Source organism: Bos indicus x Bos taurus, chromosome 2 (assembly GCF_003369695.1).
Source record: "Bos indicus x Bos taurus breed Angus x Brahman F1 hybrid chromosome 2, Bos_hybrid_MaternalHap_v2.0, whole genome shotgun sequence".
Classification (NCBI taxonomy): domain Eukaryota; kingdom Metazoa; phylum Chordata; class Mammalia; order Artiodactyla; family Bovidae; genus Bos; species Bos indicus x Bos taurus.
Window position 1 is genome coordinate 118,212,448 of NC_040077.1, and position 24,487 is coordinate 118,236,934.

At 42.1% G+C, this 24,487-nt stretch overlaps 1 protein-coding gene across 2 annotated transcripts; it reads left to right on the forward strand.

The window, feature by feature from the left end:
- The first annotated feature begins 292 nt into the window (after positions 1-292).
- On the forward strand, positions 293-24,099 carry LOC113876532 (nuclear autoantigen Sp-100-like). Of its 2 annotated transcripts, XM_027515865.1 has the most exons (12): positions 417-661; positions 9,537-9,696; positions 10,790-10,958; positions 13,106-13,180; positions 14,555-14,614; positions 17,035-17,184; positions 18,866-19,006; positions 19,712-19,795; positions 20,306-20,461; positions 21,643-21,732; positions 22,935-22,988; positions 23,627-24,099. In XM_027515865.1, the coding sequence occupies exons 1-12, from the start codon at positions 630-632 to the stop codon at positions 23,722-23,724; spliced, it is 1,269 nt and encodes a 422-aa protein (XP_027371666.1). In that variant the 5' UTR covers positions 417-629; the 3' UTR covers positions 23,725-24,099. The 2 variants fall into 2 exon arrangements, with proteins under 2 accessions (XP_027371676.1, XP_027371666.1); XM_027515875.1 differs by lacking the exon at positions 21,643-21,732 and having other exon boundaries at positions 293-661.
- Positions 24,100-24,487: the final 388 nt, after the last annotated feature.

Here is a 24,487-nt window from a genome sequence, read left to right on the forward strand (position 1 = left end):
AGTTACACTTAGGGGCCACGGAGCAGAAACCATTGCTCTAGCAGATGTCTACTTCACCAGCCCTCTGGCTGGATGTGGGGACCTGACTCGGTTGGTCCAGGCTCTCCCACAGGCTGGAGAGAGGATCTGAAGTCTCTGTCTTTCCCTCTTCCCCTGACAACCATCTCAGCAAAGGGGAAGGGGCACACCTGAGTTTGCCCTTGACCCCATACTAAACTCTGAGCCGCCCTGAGAAGGCAGAAGCCTGCAGACAGTTGGGGTCGCACAGATATCATTGCTGTCTTTGCACAAACAGGTGGACCCCTGGGGGCTGACCCTGCCCCTCCCTCTGCCCTCCGGCCCCGCGTGTCACTCCTTGTCTTGCACCCCTGGGACCACGTGTCTTGATGGCTGGAAACACCAGGGAGCTGCGGGTGGAGGGAGGGAGCCGGTGTCTACCAAGCACAGCTCACTGGCAAGTACTTTCACTTCTCTTTTCCCCTCCATGGGCGGAGCCGCCAGCCCTGGATGAGACCCAGAGCTGACTTCCTGCTCGGGGCTCAGGGCTCTGGTGGCCTCTCCGGACCCAGGCTGGGGAGACTGGAAGAATCGGAGGCCAAGCTCAGGCCCAGGCCAGGCTGGGCGGGAAAATGGCTGGAGAGGGCAGCGAGCTCAGCACCAGGTCAGTCTTTCTCCCCGTTCCTTCCGCCCTTCCCCGTGGCCACGCTGCTGTTCAGTGCTGTCTTTGGACTCTGCACTGAACCTTTGCTTTCCACCTGGTGTAGGGGAACCTTCACCTGCCGTATAAGGGTGGACAGGAATGTGTGACGAGGAGATGGGATTTCAAACTGCAGCAGGGCGCCTGCTGGTTGAGTCTTGCTGCCACAACACACACGACTGCTTGTTTTGCAACTACTGCTCCGCTGGCCCGTCTGCCTGAAGGCACCTTTGTCCTGTACGAGCCTTTGCAGGAAGATTTTATTTTCCTGTGACCCTGTAGCACTCCTGTTTCTCTCAGGTCACCTCTACCTTGACATAGGTCATTTCAAAGAAGGTAGTTTAGAAAACATGAAATTCGGGTAAACCCCTGACTTATTTTGAAGCCCTGGGTGGTGTGGTCCCATGCCTGTCCAGTGGACGGGGTCTCCGTCAGCTCTGATGCTATTTCCACCTCTGGCTGGGGGCTTGGGATCATCCTCCAGCAATCTTGAGCAAAGAAAGTAAAAGGAAGAGAAAGACGCAAGACTGCACAAGGCTAGCCCAGGCTGAGTGTTTTTATTTTTGCTCTGATATTCTGTTCTGGACTAGGTTTCCTCTACAAGGAAAATCCTATCTTTAGTAATCAGTTCAGAAATAACATTGCTTCATCTATTTAATTTTCTGTTCTTTTAATACAAAAGAAATACATTGTACATTCTGATTCATAGTTTCAAACAATATGATAAGAATATAGAGGGGAAAAGTCTCATTCAAGACACATTCTTTTGCATGTGTCTGTCCAGTTTTCCCAACACTATTTATTATAGCAGCTATACTTTCTCCACTGTATGTTCTTTGATCCTTTATTGCAGGTTCAGTTCAGTTCAGTCGCTCAGTCAAGTCCGACTCTTTGCGACCCCATGAATCGCAGCACGCCAGGGCTCCCCATCCATCACCAACTCTTGGAGTTTATCCAAACTCATGTCCATCAAGTCAGTGATGCCATCCAGCCATCTCATCCTCTGTTGTCCCCTTCTCCTCCTGTCCCCAATCCTTCCCAACATCAGAGTCTTTTCCAATGAGTCAACTCTTCGCATGAGGTGGCCAAACTATTGGAGTTTCAGCTTCAACATTAGTCCTTCCAATGAACACCCAGGACTGATCTCCTTCAGAATGGACTGGTTGGATCTCCTTGCAGTCCAAGGGACTCTCAAGAGTCTTCTCCAACACCACAGTTCAAAAGCATCAATTCTTCAGTGCTCAGCTTTCTTTATAGTCCAACTCTCACATCCATCCATGACCACTGGAAAAACCATAGCCTTGACTAGACAGACCTTTGTTGGCAAAGTAATATCTCTGTTTTTTAATATGCTACCTAGGTTGGTCATAACTTTCCTTCCAAGGAGTAAGTGTCTTTTAATTCTATGGCTGCAATCACCATCTGCAGTGATTTTGGAGCCCAGAAAAATTAAGTCTGACACTGTTTCCACTGTTTCGTCATCTATTTCCCATCAAGTGATGGGACCGGATGCCATGATCTTCGTTTTCTGAATGTTGAGCTTTAAGCTAACTTTTTCACTCTCCTCTTTCACTTTCATCAAGAGGCTTTTGAGTTCCTCTTCACTTTCTGCCATAAGGGTGGTGTCACCTGCATATCTGAGGTTACTGATATTTCTCCCAGCAATCTTGATTCCAGCTTGTGCTTCATCCAGCCCAGCATTTCTCATGATGTACTCTGCATAGAAGTTAAATAAGCAGGGTGACAATATACAGCCTTGATGTACTCCTTTTCCTATTTGGAACCAGTCTGTTGTTCCATGTCCAGTTCTAACTGTTGCTTCCTGACCTGCATACAGGTTTCTCAAGAGGCAGGTCAGGTGGTCTGGCATGCCCATCTCTTTCAGAATTTTCCACAGTTTATTGTGATCCACACAGTCAAAGGCTTTGGCATAGTCTTAACTGTCCATATATGTGTGGGTTTATTTCTGGCTTCTCAATTCTATGCCATTGGTATATGTGTCTGTTTTTCTGCTGTTTTGATTAATATGGCTTTGCAATAACTTTGAAATCAGGGCTTGTAATATCTCCAGCTTTGCTGTTTTTCTCAGGATTACTCTGACTCTTCTGGATCTTCTGTGGTTCCACGTAGATTTTAGGATTTTTGTTCTATTTCTATAAAAAATGTGACTGGGATTTTGATAGGGATTGCACTGAAATCTGTGGATTGCCTTAGGTAATCAAACACAAAATATCTGTCTGTCTTCACTTTCAGCAATGTCTTATAGTTTTCAGTGTACAGGTCTTCTATCTCTTTTGTTACCTTTATTCCCAGGTATTTTGCTGTTTTTGTTGGATACAAATGGGATTGTTTTCTTAATTTCTCTTTCTACTAGCTCATTGTTAGTGTACAGAAATACAACAGATTTTTGTATATTGATTTTATGCCCTGCAACTCTACTGTATTTGCTTATTTCCAGTCATTTTTTGGTGATGTCTTTAGGGTTTTCTATATATAAAACTATGTCATATGCAAATAGTGATGGTTTTACTTCTTCCTTTCCAATTTGGAGGACTTTTGTTTCTTTTTCTTACTTAATCAATCTAGCTATGATTTCCAGTACTATGTTGAATAAGAGCAGCAAGAGGAGGCATCCTTGTCTTGTTCCTAATCTTAGAGGGCTAGCTTTCAGTTTTTCACCTTTGAATATGATATTAGCTGTGGGTTTGACATGCATAGCCTTTATTATGTTGAGGAACATTCCTTTTATACACATTTTTATTGAGAATTTTTGTCATAAATGGGTGTTGTCTTCTCAAATGCTTTTCTGTGTCTATTCAGATAATCATATGATTTTTTGTCTCTCATTTTGTTAATATGATGTATCACTTTGATTGATTTGTGGATATTGAACCATTCTTGCATTCCTGGAATAAATCCCACTATCTCACACCATACACAAAAACCAAAGTGGGTCAAAGACTTGAATGCAAGACCAGAAAGCACACAACTTCTAGGCCAAAAGAGGCAGTACACTTTTTGGCATTGGTTTTAGCATTACCTTTCTGGATATGTTCCCTCAGGCAAGGGAAACAAAAGCAAAAATAAACAAATGGAGCTATATCAAACTAAAAAGTTTCTGCACAGCAAGGGAAGCCATCGACAAAATGAAAATGAATCTGTCAAACAGAGAAAATATTTGCAAATCATATATCTAATAAGGGGTGAAATGCATAAAGAACTCATACAATCATACAACAAAAACAAACAACCTGATTAGAAATTGGACAGAACTAAATAGACATTTTTTCCAAAGAGGGCATAAAGATCGCCAACAGACATACAAAAAAAATAAGTGTTCAAAATCACTAATCGTTGGGGAGATGCAAATTAAAACTACGATGAGATGTCGACTCACACCTGTTAGAATGACTATTATTGAAAAGGCAAGAAATAACAAGAGTAGAGAGGATGTAGATAAAAGGGAACACTATACTGTTGATAGGAATATGAACTGGTGCAGCCACTGTGGAAAACAGTATTAAGACTCCTTAAAAAATTAAGAATTGAATTATCATATGATCCAGCTATTCCAATTGTACTTATTTATCTGAAGAATTAAAAAATACATTTTAAAAGTAATATTAACCACTTCATATGTTCACTGAAGCATTATTTACAACAGTCAAGATATGAAACAAAGTTCTCATTAATAAATAAACGCATAAAGACGTAGCATACATATACAATGGAATACTATTCAGTCATGAAAGGATGAAACTTTGCCAGCCATGACAACATGGATGGACTTTGAGCATATTATGCCAAGTGAAACAGGTCAGATGGGGAAACACAAATACCATATGATTTCATTCATATGTGGGATATAAAAGAAATGAAAAAAAAAAAACAAAATAAATGAACAAACCAAATCAAACAAAAACAAACACATAGATACAGAGAACAGTTATTGAAGCTTTCAACCCCAATCCTTTTAGAGTTGTGGGTATAACTTTAAGATCTTCTATGCATTTACATATATAATTCATTTTCCTAAATATATAATTTGTGCTCTCATTTTTAATAAAAGACTATATTGTATATGCTTTTAAGTATTTTTCATTTTTATTCACTTTAATGTTAAGAATATTAGAGATTTTTCACCTTTATAATTATGTGGCTCTACCTTAGACTCTAGAAGGGACTCTTTTTCTTGCCTTTTTTAGCTTCTAGAGGCTCCCTGCATTCATTGGCTCAGAGCCCCTTCTTCCATCTTCAAATCCAGCAACATAGCATCACCAAATCTTCTTCTGACTAACTTTTCTGCCTTCTTCTTATCCTTATAAAGATTCCTGTGAATATTTTGGGCTCATCTAAATAATCCGAAATAATCTAATCTTCCCCTCTCAAGATCTTTAACTTCATTTTCAGTTGAAGTAAAATTGACATATATTATTATATTAGTTCCAGGTGTACAACATAAAGACTGAATATTTTGTATACATTTGTATATATTGCAAAATAATTATCACAATAAGTCTGTTAACATTTATCACTATGCTTAGTCACAAAATTTTTTATTGTGATGGGAACTTTTAAGTTCTACTCTCCTGCTGCTGCTGCTAAGTCGCTTCAGTCGTGCCCGACTCCCAGCGACCCCATGGACGGCGGCCTACCAGGCTCCTCCATCCATGGGATTTTCCAGGCAAGAGTACTGGAGTGGGATGCCATTGCCTTCTCCGTCTACTCTCCTAGCAACTTTCAAATATGCAGTACAGTATTGTCATCTGTAGTCACTATGCTGCTGTAGCTTATATCCTCAGGAGTTACCTATTTTATAACTATTGTTCTGTCGCTAAGTGGTATCCAATTCTTTGTGACCCCAGGGGTTTCAGCATGCCAGGCTCCTCTATCCTTCACTGTCTTCCAGTTTGCTCAAATTCATCATGTCAATTGAGTCGGTAATGCTATCTAACCATCTCATTCTCTACTGCCCCCTTCTTCTTTTGCCTTCAGTCTTTCCCAGCATCAGAGTATTTTCCTGTGAGTCAGCTCTTTGCATCAGGTGGCCAAAGTATTAGACCTTCACCGTGAGTCCTTCCAATGAATATTTAGTACTGATTTCCTTTAGGATTGACTGGTTTGATCTCCTTGCAGGCCAAGGGACTCGAGAGTCTTCTCCAACACCACAGTTCAGAAGCATCATTTCTTCAGTGCTCAGCCTTCTTGATGCTCCAACTCTCACATCTATATATGACTACTGGAAAAATCATAGCTTTGACTGTACAGACTTTTATCTGCAAAGTAATGTCTCTGCTTTTTAATTTGCTGTCTATGTTGATCATAGTTTTTCTTCCAAGGAGCAAGCATCTTTTAATTTCATGGCTGCAGTCACCATTTGCAGTGATTTTGGAGCCCCCAAAACATAAAATCTGCCACTGTTTCCATGTTTCCCCATCTATTTGCCGTGAAGTGATGGGACCAGATACCATGATCTTTGTTTTTTGAATGTCGAGTTTTAAGCCAGCTTTTTCACTCTCCTCTTTCACCCTCATCAAGAGGCTCTTTAGTTCCTCTTCGTTTTCTGCCATAAGGGTGGTGTCATCTGCATATCTGAAGTTATTAATTTTTCTCCCCGAATCCTCAATTCCAGCTTGTGCTTCATCCAGCCCAGGATTTCACATGATGTATTCTGCATATAAGTTAAATAATCAGGGTGACAATACACAGCCTGGATGTACTCCTTTCCCAATTTGGAACCAATCCATTGTTCCATGTCCAATTCTAACTGTTGCTTCTTGATCCGCATACAGGTCAATGATATAGAATAGAAATCTAGAAACAGTCTAGGATAGAAAAATCCAGAACAAGACCCATGCTTATACTATAAATTGCTTTCTGAATTTTTATTAACTTGGGGTAGGCAGAGATTTCCTAGATAGTACATGTAAGTCACTAACCACACATACACACACACACACACACACACACACACACTGATAGACTGGATCATAAAAATTAAAACGTTCTCTGCATCAGAAGACATGGTTAAGAGAATGAAATTCAAGCCACAGACTTGGGAGAAAATGTTCACAATACGTAGATCAGCTGAAACACTTCTACCCATAACATATAACAAATTCCTATGCATGAGTAAGTGGAAGACACCCAGTAATATAAATGGATAATGAGCCAAAGGCTTTGCCACTCCACAAAGGAAGATGTATAAATTGCCAATGAATTGCTAACTATATGAATATGTGCATAACATTATTAGTCATTTTAAATAGAAGTTAATACTGAAATGAGATACCACATCACACATACTCGGATGGCTAAATTAGAAAGGCCATTTATAACAGAAGTTTAAAAACAGTTTGGTAGTTTTCTTTTAATGATTAAACATACTCTTATACAATGACTCAACAATTTCATTTCTAATCATTGACCCAAAAGAATGAAAACAACTTGCTACCAAAAGATCTGTACAAGAACAGCAGTTTTATTCATTCTAGTTCCAGACTGGAATCAACTCAAAATGTCTTTCGGAAGGAAAGTGAATGAACAGATTGTGCTAGATCCACACAATAAAATATCCTCAACAATAAGAGAAACAAACTTCTATTCATCCAACAATATGGATGACGAGCAGAAGTCAGACACAAAGCACATGTGATGTATTATTTTCATGTATATTAAGTCAGGTAACAGATAAAATTAACATATGGGGACAGAAAGGACAGTGCTGCTTCCGTCTGAGAGGCTGTCTGGGTATAAGTGCTCAGGATGCAAGCTGAGGGGTATAGGGTGTGCTGTTCTCTTCCTCATTTTTCAAATAACACATCAGCTTTCCACACCATGTCTCCCTTGGGATCTCCACTGCCCCACCAGGGTTCTGCAGGACATACTGGCTGCTTTCCTGACCTCTGGGAGCATACTCCACCTTAAACAGTGATTAGCAATCCTCTGGCCACTTTTCATCTTACAGATTTTGGTAGAAATCTCTCATCTGCTCATTGCCTCCTGCCATTCTCCTTGTCATTGTGAATCCAACCCCTTTATTAAAATTTTAGTGGGGGCTTAATAAAAGAGAAGATAAGTGTTTCTCTTCAATCTGAGATCTTTAAGTAGAAATTTTTTCTTGAAAAACTCAACACAGTAATGTGACATTACTTTTCCCTGATGATTTTGGGTACTAGTAAGTGACAATAATTCTCTTTTGATTTGACTAAGAAAGCTAACATTAAAAATGGGTCTTCATAACATTTAAAAATGTGAAATGTTGATTAAACATAAATATCAGACCTATATAACAACTAAGAACCAAATTATAGACTCAGGTTTAAAATTAAGTTTTGAAGGAAAGAACTGCTAGGAAAGAACTGCTATTTTTAAAATTGAGATGTCTAAAAACATTCACTTCATATTGCAATAGCACAGAGAAATTTATATTAGCACATAGTAGAAGTCCCAGGAGAAATGATTGATATTCTTGTGAAATTCCCAATTTATACCTTATTATATTATTATGAAAACATCTTATCATTTATGAACCAGTTTCTAACATAGGATGAAATTTCTTTTTTTTAATTTAAAAAGCATGTTAATTGAAGTATAGTTTATTTACAATGTTGTGGTCATGATTCAGTTATACATACATATATTGTTTTTCATATTCTTTTCTACTATGAGGATATTGAATACAGTTCCATGTGCTATACAGTAGGACCTTCTTGTTTATCCATCCTATATGTAACTGTTTGCATCTGCTAATCCAAAACTCTCAATCAATCGTTCCCTCACCCCTCCTTCCCCTTGGCCACTGCAAGTCTGCTCTCTATGTCTGTGAGTCTGCTTCTGTTTTGTAAATAAGTTCGTTTATGCCGTATTTTAGATTTTACATATCAGTGGTATCATATGATGTTTGTCTTTCTCTTTCTGACTTACTTCATTGAATATGATAATCTCTAGGTCTATCCACGCTGCTGCAAATGCTATTGTCACTCTTTTCATGACTAAGTAGTATTCCATCGTATATAAGTGCCACATCTTCTTTATCCCTCTGTCGATGGACGTCTAGGATTTGTCCACACTGTGGCTGTTGTGAATAGTGAACATGGGCTGCATGTATCTTTTTGAGCTGCGGTTATGTCCGGGTATGACCAGGAGTAGGATTGCCGGATCACGTGACAACTCTGTTTTTAGTTTTTTAAAGAAGCTCCATGTTGTTTTCCATAGTGGTTGCACCAACTTACATTCCCACCAACAGTGCAGAAGGTTTACCTTTTCTCCACACCCTCTTCAGCATTTGTTATTTGTAGACATTTTTAACAGTGGCCACCCTGACCAGTGTAAGGAGGTACCTCATTATAGTTTTGTTTTTTAACTTTACAATATTGTATTAGTTTTGCCAAATATCAAAATGAATCCACCACAGGTATACATGTGTTCCCCATTTCTCTAATAATTAGAGATGTTGAGCAGCCTTTCATGGGCCAGTTGGCCATCTGTAGGATGGTGTTTCTCTTAATAGCTCTATGCAGAGGGGAGATACTATTTTTTATCTTTCTGTGGTTTATTTTCTCTTAGTTAATAAAGAAACATTTTCAAGGTTAAATTTTTATTTCATTGTTTTTCACTTTTTTGTTTACTCTATTTGGGTTTTGTTACAATTTTTTTTTTAAATTTATTAAAATAGTGTACCAGGTAAGTGATATATATATAACTGGTCTCTACTCAGGATGAGTATCTTACATGTGTTTGTTCTTTGCAACCTGTCCTTTATATGCAAAATCTTACAGCTTCCATAAGCATCTCATAATCTGGATGACTGTTTTCACATGGTATCCTTCCTCCCTAGGATGTCCTTAGAAGATCAGAACATAGACAACAGGCTCTTTGAGACTGTATTCAGGCACTTCAAAAGACACAAGGTGCAGATTTCAAATGCGATAAAAAAGACATTTCCTTTCTTTGAAGGCCTCCATGACAACGAACTCATCACCAGTAAAATGTATGAAGTAAGTGAAGTTTATCACATCATAATCTGGTAAACTGGCCTGAAACTAGGTTAACTTTCACATCCTGGACCCAAATATCAGGGTATGACTAGCCATCTGAAGAGTCTCCAGTGAGAGGGGGACATTTCCAAGTAGTGATGCAAGTGATCCTAAAAGGCAGAAAGGGAAGAGAGAGCAGAAACAGGCATCACTGGAGGCAGTCCTGTCTCTAACTGAAGGGGTGGTACTCGTAGTGAACACAGGAGTCAGGGTGAATAACATTGGAGACAGGTTGGATCTGAAGTGGGTGTTCTCTGCAGATATTTACTACCTTGTAGGAATGCACACAATACAGCATAAATTAAATTAATGTCAATGAACTGATGAATAAATTTAATTTATTGATTTGATAAAAATCATAATTGACAGAGCATTTCTTTTCAATGAATATCAATTTAAATAGTTAGATCTGAAAACATTAAAACCCACTGAGACAGTGTCGTGTGAGAGCAAATTTGGGAGTAGATGCAGGATTTTCTTTCTCCAACAGTTTTCAGTTTTCTTTTTTTCTGGTATTCTTGAGTCTTGGAATTTGAGTTAATTTTAGCAATAGGTGTTTCTGGAGTTACAGAGATGCAAGTCTCAGTTTGACCTACAGATATGCTTTCAAACTGTGGCCAAGTTCACAAAATGGAGCACTGTCCCCTGGCTTCCTTGAGCTCTTCCAGGCCAAGTCAGGATTGGTGAAGGGGCAGGAGTTGTCCAGTCAACAGAATAGTGGCTCGTCACCTGCCAAGTCTATTCCTCAAAGAGTTGACCAGGGTCTTAGCTACATATTCATTAACTTTGAACCCACTTTTAATCTTCAGAATTGTGCCTTCTTACATCTAATGTAACTTAGGGTGAGGAGATCAGATTCACAAATGGATAGTTTTAAGAAGAGAGGATTTATTGTTTCGCTTAGTAGCCATACAAATATACAGAAATTCTAAACCTCTATGTGAAAAGATACCTATTTATGGAAATTGGAATACATTAACTTGAAATCTCTTTCTAGGGCTCTCTTGTAATGTGCAAGTCTGTATTTCTATTTTTCCCATTCAATGTTTTTAAGGACTGTCAAGATTCTTGTAGAAACCTGGTCCCTGTATCAAGAGTGGTGTACAATGTTCTCAGTGAGCTGGAGAAGACGTTTAACCCATCGCTTCTGGAAGCTGTGTTCAGTGAGGTCAACATGCAGGAATATCCTGATTTAAATAACATTTATAAAAGCTTCGAAAAGGGTAATTATCTTATTATCTACCTTTTGATGTTCAAGGTCAATTTTGATCAACAAGTATATAATGAGCTCCCATCACGTGTCATAATTAGTGCTGAGCAGTGGGGATATATCAGGTAAAAAAACACGCATACCCTAAGTCTTCTCAGAGCTCATGTTATAATGGCTATGGTACAACACCCACCTGGAAGCCTGCTTAACTAGGCACTTAGACTCACAGGAGGACCAGAGCCACAGTGCCATCCGATTTAGATAGAAGGACAAATGAAAGGCCAGCCGTGGTCTACACAGCAGTCCACACAGTTGACTACTACCCAGTTTAAGCTTAGCTGTGGGTGCAGGATCCATCCTGGAGTAGCAGCACCGTGTCTATGGGCATCAAAAATTCAACAACTCTATAGTTATAACTTTCAGGGACCCCATGAGAGACAAGAGTCACCGCTCTGAAGGAAGACCCAAGAATAGTCCATAGAGAGTCCCATCCAGTCTACACACAATTTACCACTCACGTGTCATTTTTTTAACCTTAAACCCAGGATTGGCCTAGTAACACAGACAAGAGTTCACCTTCATCAGATTTTCAAAGTAATTAACTGAATGTTAACTCAAGATCAAATTTGCCCTTCAGGAGAAATGGTTTTATTTAACTTGCTCCACAAAGGAGTAAAACAAAACGTTGCTTAAATACCATAAAACCTACTGCTCTGCAGTCTATTTTTGATGCTACACAAAACTAAAGCTTTGGTTCACCACTTTTTCCTGAGAAAGCACTGCTTATACCTGGTACTATGTAAGGAAGGTGTCCTGCCAAGATTTTTTTGTTTTGACTTCACACGAAAAATTTGGTCTCAACTAAGACTTCCCAAGAGTGATGGAGATTTCACAGGAAAAATGACTCTCTGAACCTAGGAGAGAGGGTGCTATGGGAACAGGCACAGAGTGAGAAGGGTTCTAGAGTTTCTGGAAAAGGACACAGTCAAGTGGTGTCACTCAGAGTGAGAAGCAGACTGGGGGAGCTGACTCCAGAGGGACGTGTTTGAAAAAAAGATCTTGAAAGGTCTTAAATCTAAAGGTAAGCAATTTGACAGTAAAGAGATACTACAGGCATTGCCCCAGGAGGAGCCCCTGCCATCAGCCCTGGGGCAGCCCAGGCTTACCATCCCTTCCCTGGATTCACAGCAGAGACCTACCCTCCAGGATCCCTGGTTTACTTCCTTCTTCCAACATTTGCCAGGTCATCTGGCTCAGACAGTAAAAGCATCCGCCTACAATGCAGGAAACCCAGGTTCAATCCCTGGGACGAGAAGATCTCCTGGAGGAGGAAATGGCAACCCACTCCAGTATTCTTGCCTAGAAAATCCCATGGACTGAGAAACCTGGTGGGCTGCAGTCCATGGGGTCGCAAAGAGTCAGACACGACTGAGCGACTTCACTTTCACTTTTCACTTTTCACTTTCTACACGCAGGGGCTCTGGGCTGGCGTCCTGTTCTTGTTAGCAGTCTCATGGGTCCCTGGTTCAGGAGTCATGGGGACGTCCTGCAGCGCTGTAATAGGCACTCCCTGCTTGCAGCTTCAGAGTGTCCTTCTTGTGTCCTGGGATCTGGGGCACCGCCAAGGAGGTGTCTAGAGTTCCTCCCGTATCTACTGGTTTGTCTCTTTGCAATCCACTCCTCCCCCAGGACCCAATGAACCCAACTTTCCTCTTATCTAGCACCATCTTTAAAGCTTTGGGGCTTTCTCTTTTATACACACAGATCTCTCTAGGATCCTAGCCCTTCTCCAGAGGAAATCTGTTTCTTTCTTACAGTTTGAACAGTTCAATACACACATTTCACTTCCCTTAGTTATGTAAACATGTGTCATCCTCACGGTGTAACGTTTATTATACATGACCAACAGCCTCAGGATGTTCCCACGACTCTTTTATCCTTACATTCAAGTGGCTCATTTCTGTGCAGAGAACATAACTGCTCCCTTGCTCGGGTTTCTCTTTTCTGTCCAAGGATGATGGGGGAACTTTATCATGAAGGTTGGGATCCACTAATCTCTGAGTGACCCAAGAGCTGGAAATTTCTAAATGTGCAATTCTGAGATGATGTTCCTGGTCTCTAGTGGAGATCTCTAATTGTCTTCTCTCTCCCTCTCTTCAGTGATCCAAGAGAAAATTAATTATGAAGAAAGTAATGGACAAAAGAGGCCTACCATCCAACTGAGCCTTGAGCAAGGTGATTGAGACCAAGCGCAAAAAGGAAAAGGAGAAGGGGAGGTGGAGGTCCGAGTCCTGAGCAAAGGTTGGGAATCAGGGAAGAAATGTTGAAGGACCACGGAGAAGGCAGAGAGGAGTGTTTGTATGAGCATCTAACCAGAGGCTGAGTCCTCGAGGACTGGCTGTGACAAAAGGCTGTTGCCCCAAATACCAAGACAAAGAAAGAGGAACCCAGGGTGTCATTAGCCAGATTTAAACAGAAGGACTGCCTGGAAGTCATTGTGATTTAGAAAGAATCCTATAGAAGAAGATCAATGTGAAGGTGTGATGGGCTAAGCACTATGGGCCCAAGGTCAATGTGAAAGAGAAGGCCCTTCATGATGGCAGAAGAAAGGATTGATTTAAATGTGAGGGAGGTTGTTCAAGAGCAGAATATTCAAGGAAAAAGGCAGTCATATAGATTCAGAGGTAAGGAAGTGGTAGAGATGTGGAAGAGTGGATGTGGGTGTTTGAGAGAAAGGGGAGAATAAAAAGGTAGCTACTTCCTACCCCAGGGGATCTTCTCAATCCAAGGATTGAACCCAAGTCTCATGTCTCCTGCACTGGCCAGTGGGTTTTTTTGTTTTTTTGTTTTTTTATTTTTTTTACCACTAGTACCACCTGGGAGATAGGGAAATACATAAAGACGGAAAGATACAGAAAAAAAGAAAACAAGGGCTGGGGAAAGTGGAGGAGAATCAGACATTGAATCCTCATGGGGAGGCCAACAGAATAGATTAAACAGATCCTGTACAGGGAGGGAGTGGAGGAACAGAGGGTGGGGAAGAGACTCCAGGACTGTGCAGGAACGTCACTAGTCATGGATAGCTCTGGGGACCAAGGCAGGTTCACTCTGGCTGTAGGAGTCAAGATAAACCATTGCTAGTCACTGAATGGCTGGTGGAGGTCACATGAGGAGATGGCCTGTCTGAGGCACTTTCAACCAGAGGTGAAGCTGATCCCAGTCTCTAGGATCTGACACACCTGTTAGTTGGAATTTCCCAGATGGTCCAGATGGTCTCCATCTAGACATCTGGAGAAGAAAGAAAAAGAAAGAAAGTGAAGTCACTCAGTCATGTCAGACTCTTTGCGACCCCATAAACTGTAGCCTACCAGGCTCCTCAGTCCATGGAATTTTCTAGGCAAGAGTACTGGAGTGGGTTGCCATTTCCTTCTCCAGGGGATCTTCCTGACCCAGGAATCGAACCCAGGCCTCCTGCATTGCAGGCAGACACTTTACTGTCTGAGCCACCAATCTTCAACTTCATCTTTATCAAGACTAAAAAGGGATAAGGGAAAATAGCATAGCTAATACTCCAGTTTCTGAAATAAACTTTTCCTTTCTGCCCCCTAGGAACTGGCGGTCATTCCAGCCCGACCTCCTCTTCACAGGCAGTTCCCTTGTCTCATGATGGTCTGTTCCTGGAGACTGTTGTGTGATCTTTTGGTGTCATATCCCATTTGGGGATGTGCTATGGAGCCTGCTTCTTTGTGTTGCTGACTGCACAGAATTGTCAGTCTTTGCATCTGCATTTTCTCCAAGGATTTAGACAACAGAGTCTTAGTTCTCTGAGTTGCCTGGGAGGGTCACTCCTTCCACTCCTTAAACACACTTGCTGCCAATCCCTGAAGGCTCTGGGCCTGGACATTTGGCCTAGCCACCTGGCTTTGCAGTGTTCTGCTCTGTCCTGCTTGGTCTGGCAGCGACCTCAGTACTTTGATGTCACATCCAGCAGAGGCCAGTGCTACAACCAGAGTGATGGGGGTGGGGGTGGGGGGGCGGCGGGCAGAAGGTGGGAGGGAGAAGCAGGTGATGGGTGATCCTCGGGGGGAAGGGTTCTTCCTCTGCTAGTCCCTCACATGGACCATGGACACCACATGACCCCCATACAAACCCTCTCCCATCATACCTGGGACAGAGACCAGGAGCTGCCCTCCAAACACCAGACAGGCCTCCAAGAAACATGTTTTGGTATTTTTACAACCAGTAACCACTATTTACAACACTTGACCTCCATTAATCCATAACACTCTTAATAATGATACTAAATTAATAAGATTAATATCAGTTTAAGACATTAACCATAATGATTTCGTTTTTCAGATCAGTAACAATATTCCAAATAGTGATACAGACAATAGTTTATTTAACCACCTCAAAAATCCCAAAATGAGGTATATAACATCCTCATTTTTCAGACAAGAAAGAATCAGCTTAGAGAGTTTGGTTATTTGTACAAGTTAACCCAGCTGAGAATCAGAATTAAGTGCTGCTGTGTGCAACGTCACAGCAGGAATTCAGGGGCCCGTGGCCTGGCTTCAGATTCTGCTTCGAGATGTTGGGGTAGTGGTCATTCATTGTTCCTCAGTTTCACTGTCTGTAAAATGGACATGGTAATAGTAGCTACTTCAGAGGGTGAGGATTTTAAGCAAGTTCTGTCATATAAATCGCTCACAAGCTTGCCTGAGGCTGCGTCAGTGTGTCTATGCATTTGCTATTATTACTACATTTAATCAGCATCATTGTTTGGGTCTGGTGCAGAGTCCAAGCTTTTAACCATTACAGTGACCATTCCAGTGAAAAAAGCAACACCTACTCCTGACCCAGAAAAATAAATTGAAAGGCACAGTCTCCCCACCCATAGAGCACACTAGCCTATAATAAATTTCATGTCTTTCTTCCATGAGTTTCCTTTGAAAATTAGTAATGTAGAAAAGTCTCAGGGAACTTCTCACACCGTGGAAAGTCCTTATTATATAGCTTCCAGTTGGGATAGATTATTTAAGGAGGGATGTTCTAAGTTATTATTACATTTTTATAAAAGAAAAAAAAAACTTTTCAAGTGATTACTGAAAACATAGTTATACATTTATTAAAAAGTTATACATTTATTATAAAGTGACATTTATTCAAAAAGTTAACATTTAAGAATATAAAAAAAACACAACATGCATGAATCCATACTCTTAGCTGTTCATCTACTAGTGCAGCTGTCCAAGAGTCTTACCCAAGAAGAAGGGCTGACATACCCAGATGAGAGGAGAGCTGTGTCTCACATCCCCCTCACCCCAAGGGGAGGCTCCCAATCCTGAGGATGTGGCACAGAATAGGCACCAGGGCCCACAGTCTATATTAAAACTTTGGGAAATAATTTTAAATCACGTTTTACATTAATTAATTTGTTTACAAAAGTAGCACTAAATGAAAAAAATTGCACTGAAAAATATGTCTATGTGTTCATACGTTATTGAGGCTGGAAGGGACAGAGTGGGAGGGGTTGATGGAATCAGTGAGGACCAGAGATGGTTGCCATGGAGGAAGGGCGTGTGTGCTGGTCCTGGGTGGTTTGCCCGGGGATTCAGTCCTTCCCCTCCCCTGCTCTGCTCGGCCCTCTGTCTCTGGCCACTGGCCCCTGCCGACTTGTTTGTCAGCTCCCCTTGCTGCTGACTCCCTGCTGGGTTCCTAGCATGGAGACCCTGGCAGGAGAGTGGGAGTAAGGGAGGAGCCGGGTGTTTCTCCATCACTGCCTCCAGCCGCAGCTCAGCCTTGACTGCACCTTCCACGAAGCAGGCAAATCATGGTCCAGCCTCTGCCTGCCCAGCAACCTCAGCCCGTGATCTCATCCTCTATCCCTCCCGTAGCTTCCTGTTGACTTTTCTTTATGTTGTCACATTCTTCCCCTTGGTCTTCTGTGCTCTTCCATCAACTGTGTAGCCAATCCCTGGATTAAATTCCCTCTGCTTTAAAAGCTTAGAGTGGTTTATATCTTCCTGTTGGATGCTGACGGATGTGAGAGGAAAAAAAAATTTTTGATGAATCAAAACATGATTTAGGTATGACCCCGCGTGAAAATGGACTCTCGGATCACCTCAGTGAAACAGAGCAGATGAATGCAAAGATGAAAGATAGAACCAGTGACCAAAATGGTGCTCTAGAAAGCCAACAAGCAAATGAACAATGTGCCCAAGAGTCTGAACCAGCAGGTAAGACCGACTGACTGGGCTTGACAAGTGTGGAGGGGAACAGGAAAGTGGAGGGACTTGGTGTGTGGACAAAGGTGAAGCCTTTGGTGACGATTAGAATGCTTGAGATGAAGAAAACGTAGAAAGACAAAATTGGTATAGAAGAGGCATATACCAGTCGTGTCAATAATTAAGAAGAGAAGGGTAGGAAGTATAATAGAGAGTGGATAAGCTGAGCAGCTAGGTAGAGGACAGCAGGGCCAGGCCTCGGATGAGGCAGGGAGACCCTTTCTTACGAGATGTGAGGACCATCTCATTCTAGGCACCTTCTTTGCCTCAACTCTAGACCCTGCTGGGCCCTGTGGGACACTGACTTAAAATGTAGAGAAAAGAGCATGCATAAATAAAAATACAAAGAACAATGAATACCAAAAAATAGGGGGAAATGGAGGAAGCACCCAAAGAGAGCTCCACAGAGAGAGGATGAGTAAAGAGCAATGTGGACCAAGCAGAGAGGAAGGAGAGAAAGGGAGACACTGTCCCGTTTGAGGAGGCAGTCATCAGAATGCAGGCACAGGGGCTGTTCCTAACACCACTGAGAAAGATAAGGTGTTCTCAGTGATCCAAATGGCCCTGTAACCCCTCAGATAAAAATAAGATTCTCCCCAGGAAAGGAAAGACAAACGCCAAAAGCCCAGAGCTGAGGGAGGAACAAAGGAAAACATGGAATCAGTTTGGGGAAGAGGTTTTGTGGATTCCCTGTCCCTTCCTTTGCTCCTCTAGAGTCACTTCTAAAGTCTAAAGTCACTTTCAAAGTGGTCTTAAACTTCAGGGACTCTTTTGTATATGAGTGCTAGTTCAGATTTAAGCTTGAGTCATCCCATGTCATCCCAGGAATGTAGACAATAGAAGGAATACCTTTCTTGTAGTTTCAGCTCTAGACTGAAAAGCTGGGGGAAGAAACTTCATTTTCTTTTTTTGCACAAATCAGAAAAACAGCTACTGTGTAGACTTTCCTTTTTGATCTCAGCAGATGAACTGGACTGATAGTGTTTATTCAGATTTAAGACATTATCTGAATCTTGGTTTGAGTAGATTTGGGATCTATCTGTAATATTAACTAGATCAGATAGCTTTTATATTTTCATATGTACACAGAGGATCACCTCACCCTTGTCAATGTCCATCAGTTATTGAACTTTGTGAACTGGCCTTGAAACATTACAACAATGTTTTGTTGCACCAATTTTATAAACTTTTTCAGTTCAATATGTGCTATTTTTCAGAGACAAAGTAAAGTTTAATTTGTCAGGTTCATGCTTTTTGTTTTAGCAGCATTCGATAGAGGATCTTTTATATACATTTGTAATTGATAAAAATAAACCAGTTTGCAAATTTGTTTTCTTTCTTTTTTAAGCAAACCATGTACCAAGTTTTTTGGTTCAGATGGCATAGGCCAAGTTAAATTGCATTCTGTTAAGCGATATGAGTATATTTCTGTAAGTATAAATATGTTGAAATAAGGTTTTAAAACACACACACACGCACACACACAGGAAGGGACAGAGTGAGCAGCAGGAAGGAGAAGGGTGGGCCCCCAGCAGTGCAATTACAGGGAGAAGACTTCTTAATGCTAGTGAATGGTGCTCACTCCTTTTGGGGAGACAAATTAAAATTCTTCATTCATTAAAATTTGATCCAGGAGCAAAGCCATCCAACCATGGACTACAGATCAATTCCTGTTCTGTTCATCTAGAGGATATAAAGAAGGAAAAGCCATTTTTTAACTCAGAAGTTCAACTGCAAGCCCGAGCAAGGACTGACCAGGTGTCTGACATAATAGGTAAGGCTGACAGAAAGAATGTGGAGCAGGGATCAAGGGAACAAGGCAAGAGGCTGGGGCATCAGGGTCCAGCCAGCCAGTCCAGGTGGCCTTGGGCAGAGGAAGGAAGGGCAGAGAACCAGCACCCTGTGCTGTGAGTTTAGCGGAAGAGGTTCCTCAGGGACCAGAAAAAATCAGAAGATGGTGGGTTATAAGTATTGATGACCAGGAGACTATTTCTAAAGTAAGAGAGGAAAGTAGGGGGGTAGAAGATAAAGAAAAGGGAAAGATCAGAGAGCCAAGATATTCATGAGAGGAGATGGAAAAGAAAAAAAATGACAGAGGGAGGCATAAAGAGATACAGTTCCCAGAAAGAGAGGTGTAAGTAGGGGAAATGGGCAAAGCCAGGAGGAAAGTGAAGAGGTAAAATGAGAATGAAAGAAAGAGGTAGAATGGAGTAGAGGGTCAGAGCTAGGGTGGGGGTGAGGGGTAGCAGGAGAGTGGGGGAGGGGAGTGCGGGCAGGATGGGCGGAGCCGCCCTCTGCGTGTGAGCGTCATCATCTTTCATGCAGGACCGGGAGCAACCTGCAGCTCACCCACATTCAAGCACAGACCACGTGCCTTGAATTAACTTAGCTTCTAGGTCTCCCCGGTGCTCTCATTCTGGGGTTTCCTGCTGCGTGGGCTCCACCCTGAGATCCTAAGGGGGTTTGTTCCTCTGTGCAGTGATCAGCAGTGAGGACTCTGCAGAATCCAGTGATGGAGACGAGTTCCCAGAACCCTCCACACCAACACCAAGAAGAGCGGCTGGTAAGGAATGGGGAGAGCAAGACCAGGGCTGCAGGAATCTGCAGGAGAGCTGCATGGACACCCTGCTGCATGTGAACTAGACAGCTAGTGGGAAGCTGCTGTATAGCACAGGGAACTCAGCTCAGTGCTTCCTGGTGACCTAGAGCGGTGGGACGGTGGGGGGCAGGAGGGAGGTTCAAGAAGAGGATATGCATATACATATAGCTGATTCACTTCCCTGTACAGCAGAAACTATCACAACATTGTAAGCAACTAACACCTAATTAAAAAACAAAACAAAAAACATTGTTACCATTGGAAGCCCATCTGCCTTGCAAGTTTTCATAGAAATTATAAGACTTTGGGGAATAGATAACTGTTTCTTCCTCTTACTTGATAGAGACCGTGTTGTTCAGTTACTAAGTCGTGTCTGACTCTTTGAGACCCGATGGATTGAAGCCTGGCAGGCTCCTCTGTCCATGGGATTTCCCAGGCTAGAATATTGGAGTGGATTGCCATTTCCTCCTCCAGGGGATCTTCCTGACCAAGGGATCGAACCCGAGTGTCCTCCTTGGCAGGCGGATACTTTACCACTGAGCCACCTGGGAAGCCAAAATACCCCGATTAAGATAGAGCCCAGGAACTTCCGAAAAACAACCACATCCAGAAAAAGGGTTTGGCAAAGAGGTAAGAGCAAATAAAATCTCACCACTGTTGTAAAGAAGCAGTGTCAAATGACCCATTCTAATTCTTTGCTATACCCTTCAAAGTAAAATATAAACTTACTCTAATTTAAGATGGTTCATATTTAGCTTTTGTATTCATCAGTTAGGCTAGTTACTGAAATAAACCTGAAGAAGTCAAGGACTCAAAAACCATAGAATTTTTATTTCTTGTCAAGTAAACATTGCAAGGAGTTTTAGATGGTGGGAGGGGGGTGGGTGCGGAGGGGAAAGGAGTCTGTTTAAGTAGTCTAGCTGGAATAGCCAAGTGGGAGATCCACCTTCTTCAAGACCAGACTTGGTCTCTTCAAGACTGCCCTGGGAGAGAAGCAACACTAAAAATAAATACAGACATAGACACCAAAACAGCAACAACAAATCTATAATGGGCCGGGAAAAAAGAAAGACTGTGGTGAAAGAAGTTGAGGGCTGGGATTTCCCTTATGGTCCGGTGGCTAAGACTCCATGGTCCCAATGCAGGGGGACTGGGTTCAATCCCTGGTCAGGGAGCTAGATCCCACACGCCACAGCTAAGAGTTCGCAAACCTCACCTAAAGATTCTGCAAGCTGCAATGAAGACCTGCTGCTGCTAACCTGCTACTAAGTCTCTTCAGTCGTGTCCAACTTTGTACAACCCCATAGACGGCAGCCCACCAGGCTCCCCTGTCCCTGGGATTCTCCAGGCAAGAACACTGGAGTGGGTTGCCATTTCCTTCTCCAATGCATGAAAGTGAAAAGTGAAAGTGAAGTTGCTCAGTCGTGTCCGACTCTCAGCGACCCCATGGACTGCCGCCTACCAGGCTCCTCTGTCCATGGGATTTTCCAGGCAAGAGTACTAGAGTGGGGTGCCATCACCTTCTCTGAATGAAGACCTAGCACAGCTAAATATTTAAAAGAAGAAGAAGATGATGATAAAGGGCCAATACAAAGCAGTGAAGCCCCCTGGGAGTAAAGTTTTCTCAGGTGCAGGCAATGTAAAGGAATAAAATACAGGCCTACAGATCATGTGAATATAAAAGACAGATCATGATGGTCTGATCGAGGTACATTCTAGGCGTTGGTTTTCAGAGCTTCCCAGGTTGTTTCCTATATTGGTACCTTTGTCACACACTGAGAACTTCAAGGGACATTTTCTCCATTCTGTAGTGATAAGGAGTGAAGAGTCTTTAGAGTCCAGCGAGGACGAGGCGCCCTGGGGAACACAGAGCTCAGCTCTGAGAAGTGATCCTGATAAGGGTAAGGACTGCCATCCCTGGACTCCAGACATCAGGAGTTTTCTAGTGCAATTTACTCTGAGCACACTCCGCAGCCAATAGTTCAGTGGCCCTTCAGAGCCCATCCTCTGCATTTACTCCTGTGACTATTCTGAAAATTGCAAAGAAACCATTATAAATTCAGATGAACAAAATGGCTCTAGTTGAATGGCATGGTCATTTTACTGCATGCTCTCAGATGTATTCCCCCACAAAGTATTCGGTTATACAGTGATTTCTGCCTCTGCCTACCTGCTGTTTGCAGAGAGCAAAGTGAAGTAGCCTGCCTTTGCTTGATTCATTACTTGTCTATTCAAAACTCAGAAGCTTCTGGCCATACTCCCCAAGTATTGACAGAAGCAAAAGCTTCTGGTTATTACTATCAAATTTCATTTATAGCTTTTGGCAGATGACTGCCCCCCCCCCCCCGCCAACATGGCATTGGTCTATATAATATTTGAAAATATTTTCTCCAATAAAATATCCTTTTATGTTTATAACAACCTATTATAAAAGGTAGCTCAGAAAACTGGTTCCCTCATTTCCCAGTTGAGGAGACTCCAGCATATAAACATTTAAGGATCTTTTACACATCACACAGAGAACGTTACCAGAAGATGCAAAACCAACAACTTGGACTCTTAGCAAACATTTGCAATCCTTTATTCAAAATCTTTAACACAACATTGTAAAGCAACTAGACTCCAAAAAAATTAAACATTAAAACAAAATCTTTACAGCCAGATATAAAATAGCAATGTTTTACTATTTTAGAAGGACAATGTGGTGTACACCCTATATGTTACAAAACACCCCAGTACAGAATCCCATGATTAAATATACCATATTAGTGTTCCTGTAACAAATTGTGTGAATTCACATCAATTGTGATATTTTATTGGACTCCTGGCAGCTGAAGTCCAGATTCATTGGCAAATTAGTTAGCTGCAAGCCTATGGAACAAAAAATGTTGGTTTTCAAAACTTCTTTGATTTTGCAATCAGGGCTAAAGGATAAGGGATCTTCACTCCATTTGGTAGTGATCACTTTCCTTTAGATGGGGAGAAACAGAAATGACCATCATTGCATCTTTATAGCCCATGTCCTGTCTACAATGTGAGTAATCACAAGATTTACCACTCTTTTAGTTACAGATTACTGATTTTATTTTCCTTTGCTTCCTAGATCCTACAGATATCAGAAACACATCGATCCGCAGGAGAAGCAATAGGAAAAGATGTAAGAACAATTAAAAATTCTTGATGTAACAAATACCTTTTTTGGCTACAAAAGCTTCATTTAGGTTTTTGGCTATACCCTTGAAAATAAAATGATATGTTTCTAGGTGTTTTCAATAATTCATATTATTCATTTTAAATTAGATGAGCTGAGCTAATTGATGTAACAGGTAGGCCTCTAGAAGTTCAGTGTCGTAAGTGCAATACAAGTTTATTCTTCACTCACATAAAAGGATAAAGCGGTTCCCACGTTGGAGGGGTGCTCATTGAGGGCCCAGCTGATGGAGGCTCTGATGTTGAGCTTGTTGCTTCCACGGTCCCTCTGGATAAGAAACAGAGTGAAAGCAGGAATGTTAATCTGTGCAGACAAGAGGAAAGGGTAAAAGCTAGTGACCAAAGGGAGTGCCTTCCATAGCAAAGTCCTGGCCACTCTCAGCCTTGGGGGTGGTTCCTGGAGCAACCTTGACCACCAGATCAGATGGAGCCACGGAGAGGGGGGCGCGGGGGGCCTGGTGGGAGAATTATCCTTAACCCTCTTACACAAGCTTCCCTTTTCCAAATTTGCTGTTAAAGAATTCCATGCTGTATTGGTCCTAGGACACAGACTGAGATTTAAAGGACTTTTATTTCTTTCTGCAGGGATGAGCGATGGTGACTCTTCAGACTTGAGTAATGAAGGAGAGCCTCAGGCAACATCTAGGTCAGCCCTAAGAAATGGGTCAGGTAAAGAAGATTAGGATGTCCAGCCTTGGCCTGCAGCATGTCAGGACTGAAACGCCACGATTTTGAAGACCTTGTGTCTTGTTTGTCCTGGAACTTTCTTCAGCATTTTAAAAAATGGAATCAGGCAGGAAATTTGTTGATATAAGATCTGAGTTGATGCTGGAACCTGGGGGCCCAAAGCCCTGTCATGGTCCCTGTTAGAGTGGAGTGTATGACGTAAGGTAATGTCCATCTAACAGTGAGTCCACTCAATCCAGGGGGTCACTGGGCAGTCATTACCCAAGTTCCTAAATGTATAATCAAGACAGCCACAGTAGTTGCTTAACTGGTTCTTTAACCCATAGTTCTTATCTATGAAATAACAATGATATCTTCAGATCAGATCAGTCGCTCAGTTGTGTCCGACTCTTTGCAACCCCATGAATCACAGCACGCCAGGCCTCCCTGTCCAACACCAACTCCCGGAGTTCACCGAGACTCATGTCCATCGAGTCAGTGATGCCATCCAGCCATCTCATCCTCTGTCATCCCCTTCTCCTCTTGCCCCCAATCCCTCCCAGCATCAGAGTCTTTTCCAGTGAGTCAACTCTTCACATGAGGTGGCCAAAGTACTGGAGTTTCAGTTTTAGCATCATTCCTTCCCAAGAAATCCCAGGGCTGATCTCCTTCAGAATGGACTGGTTGGATCTCCTTGCAGTCCAAAGGACTCTCAAGAGTCTTCTCCAACACCGCAGTTCAAAAGCATCAATTCTTCGGCGTTCGGCCAAGTAGAAAGTT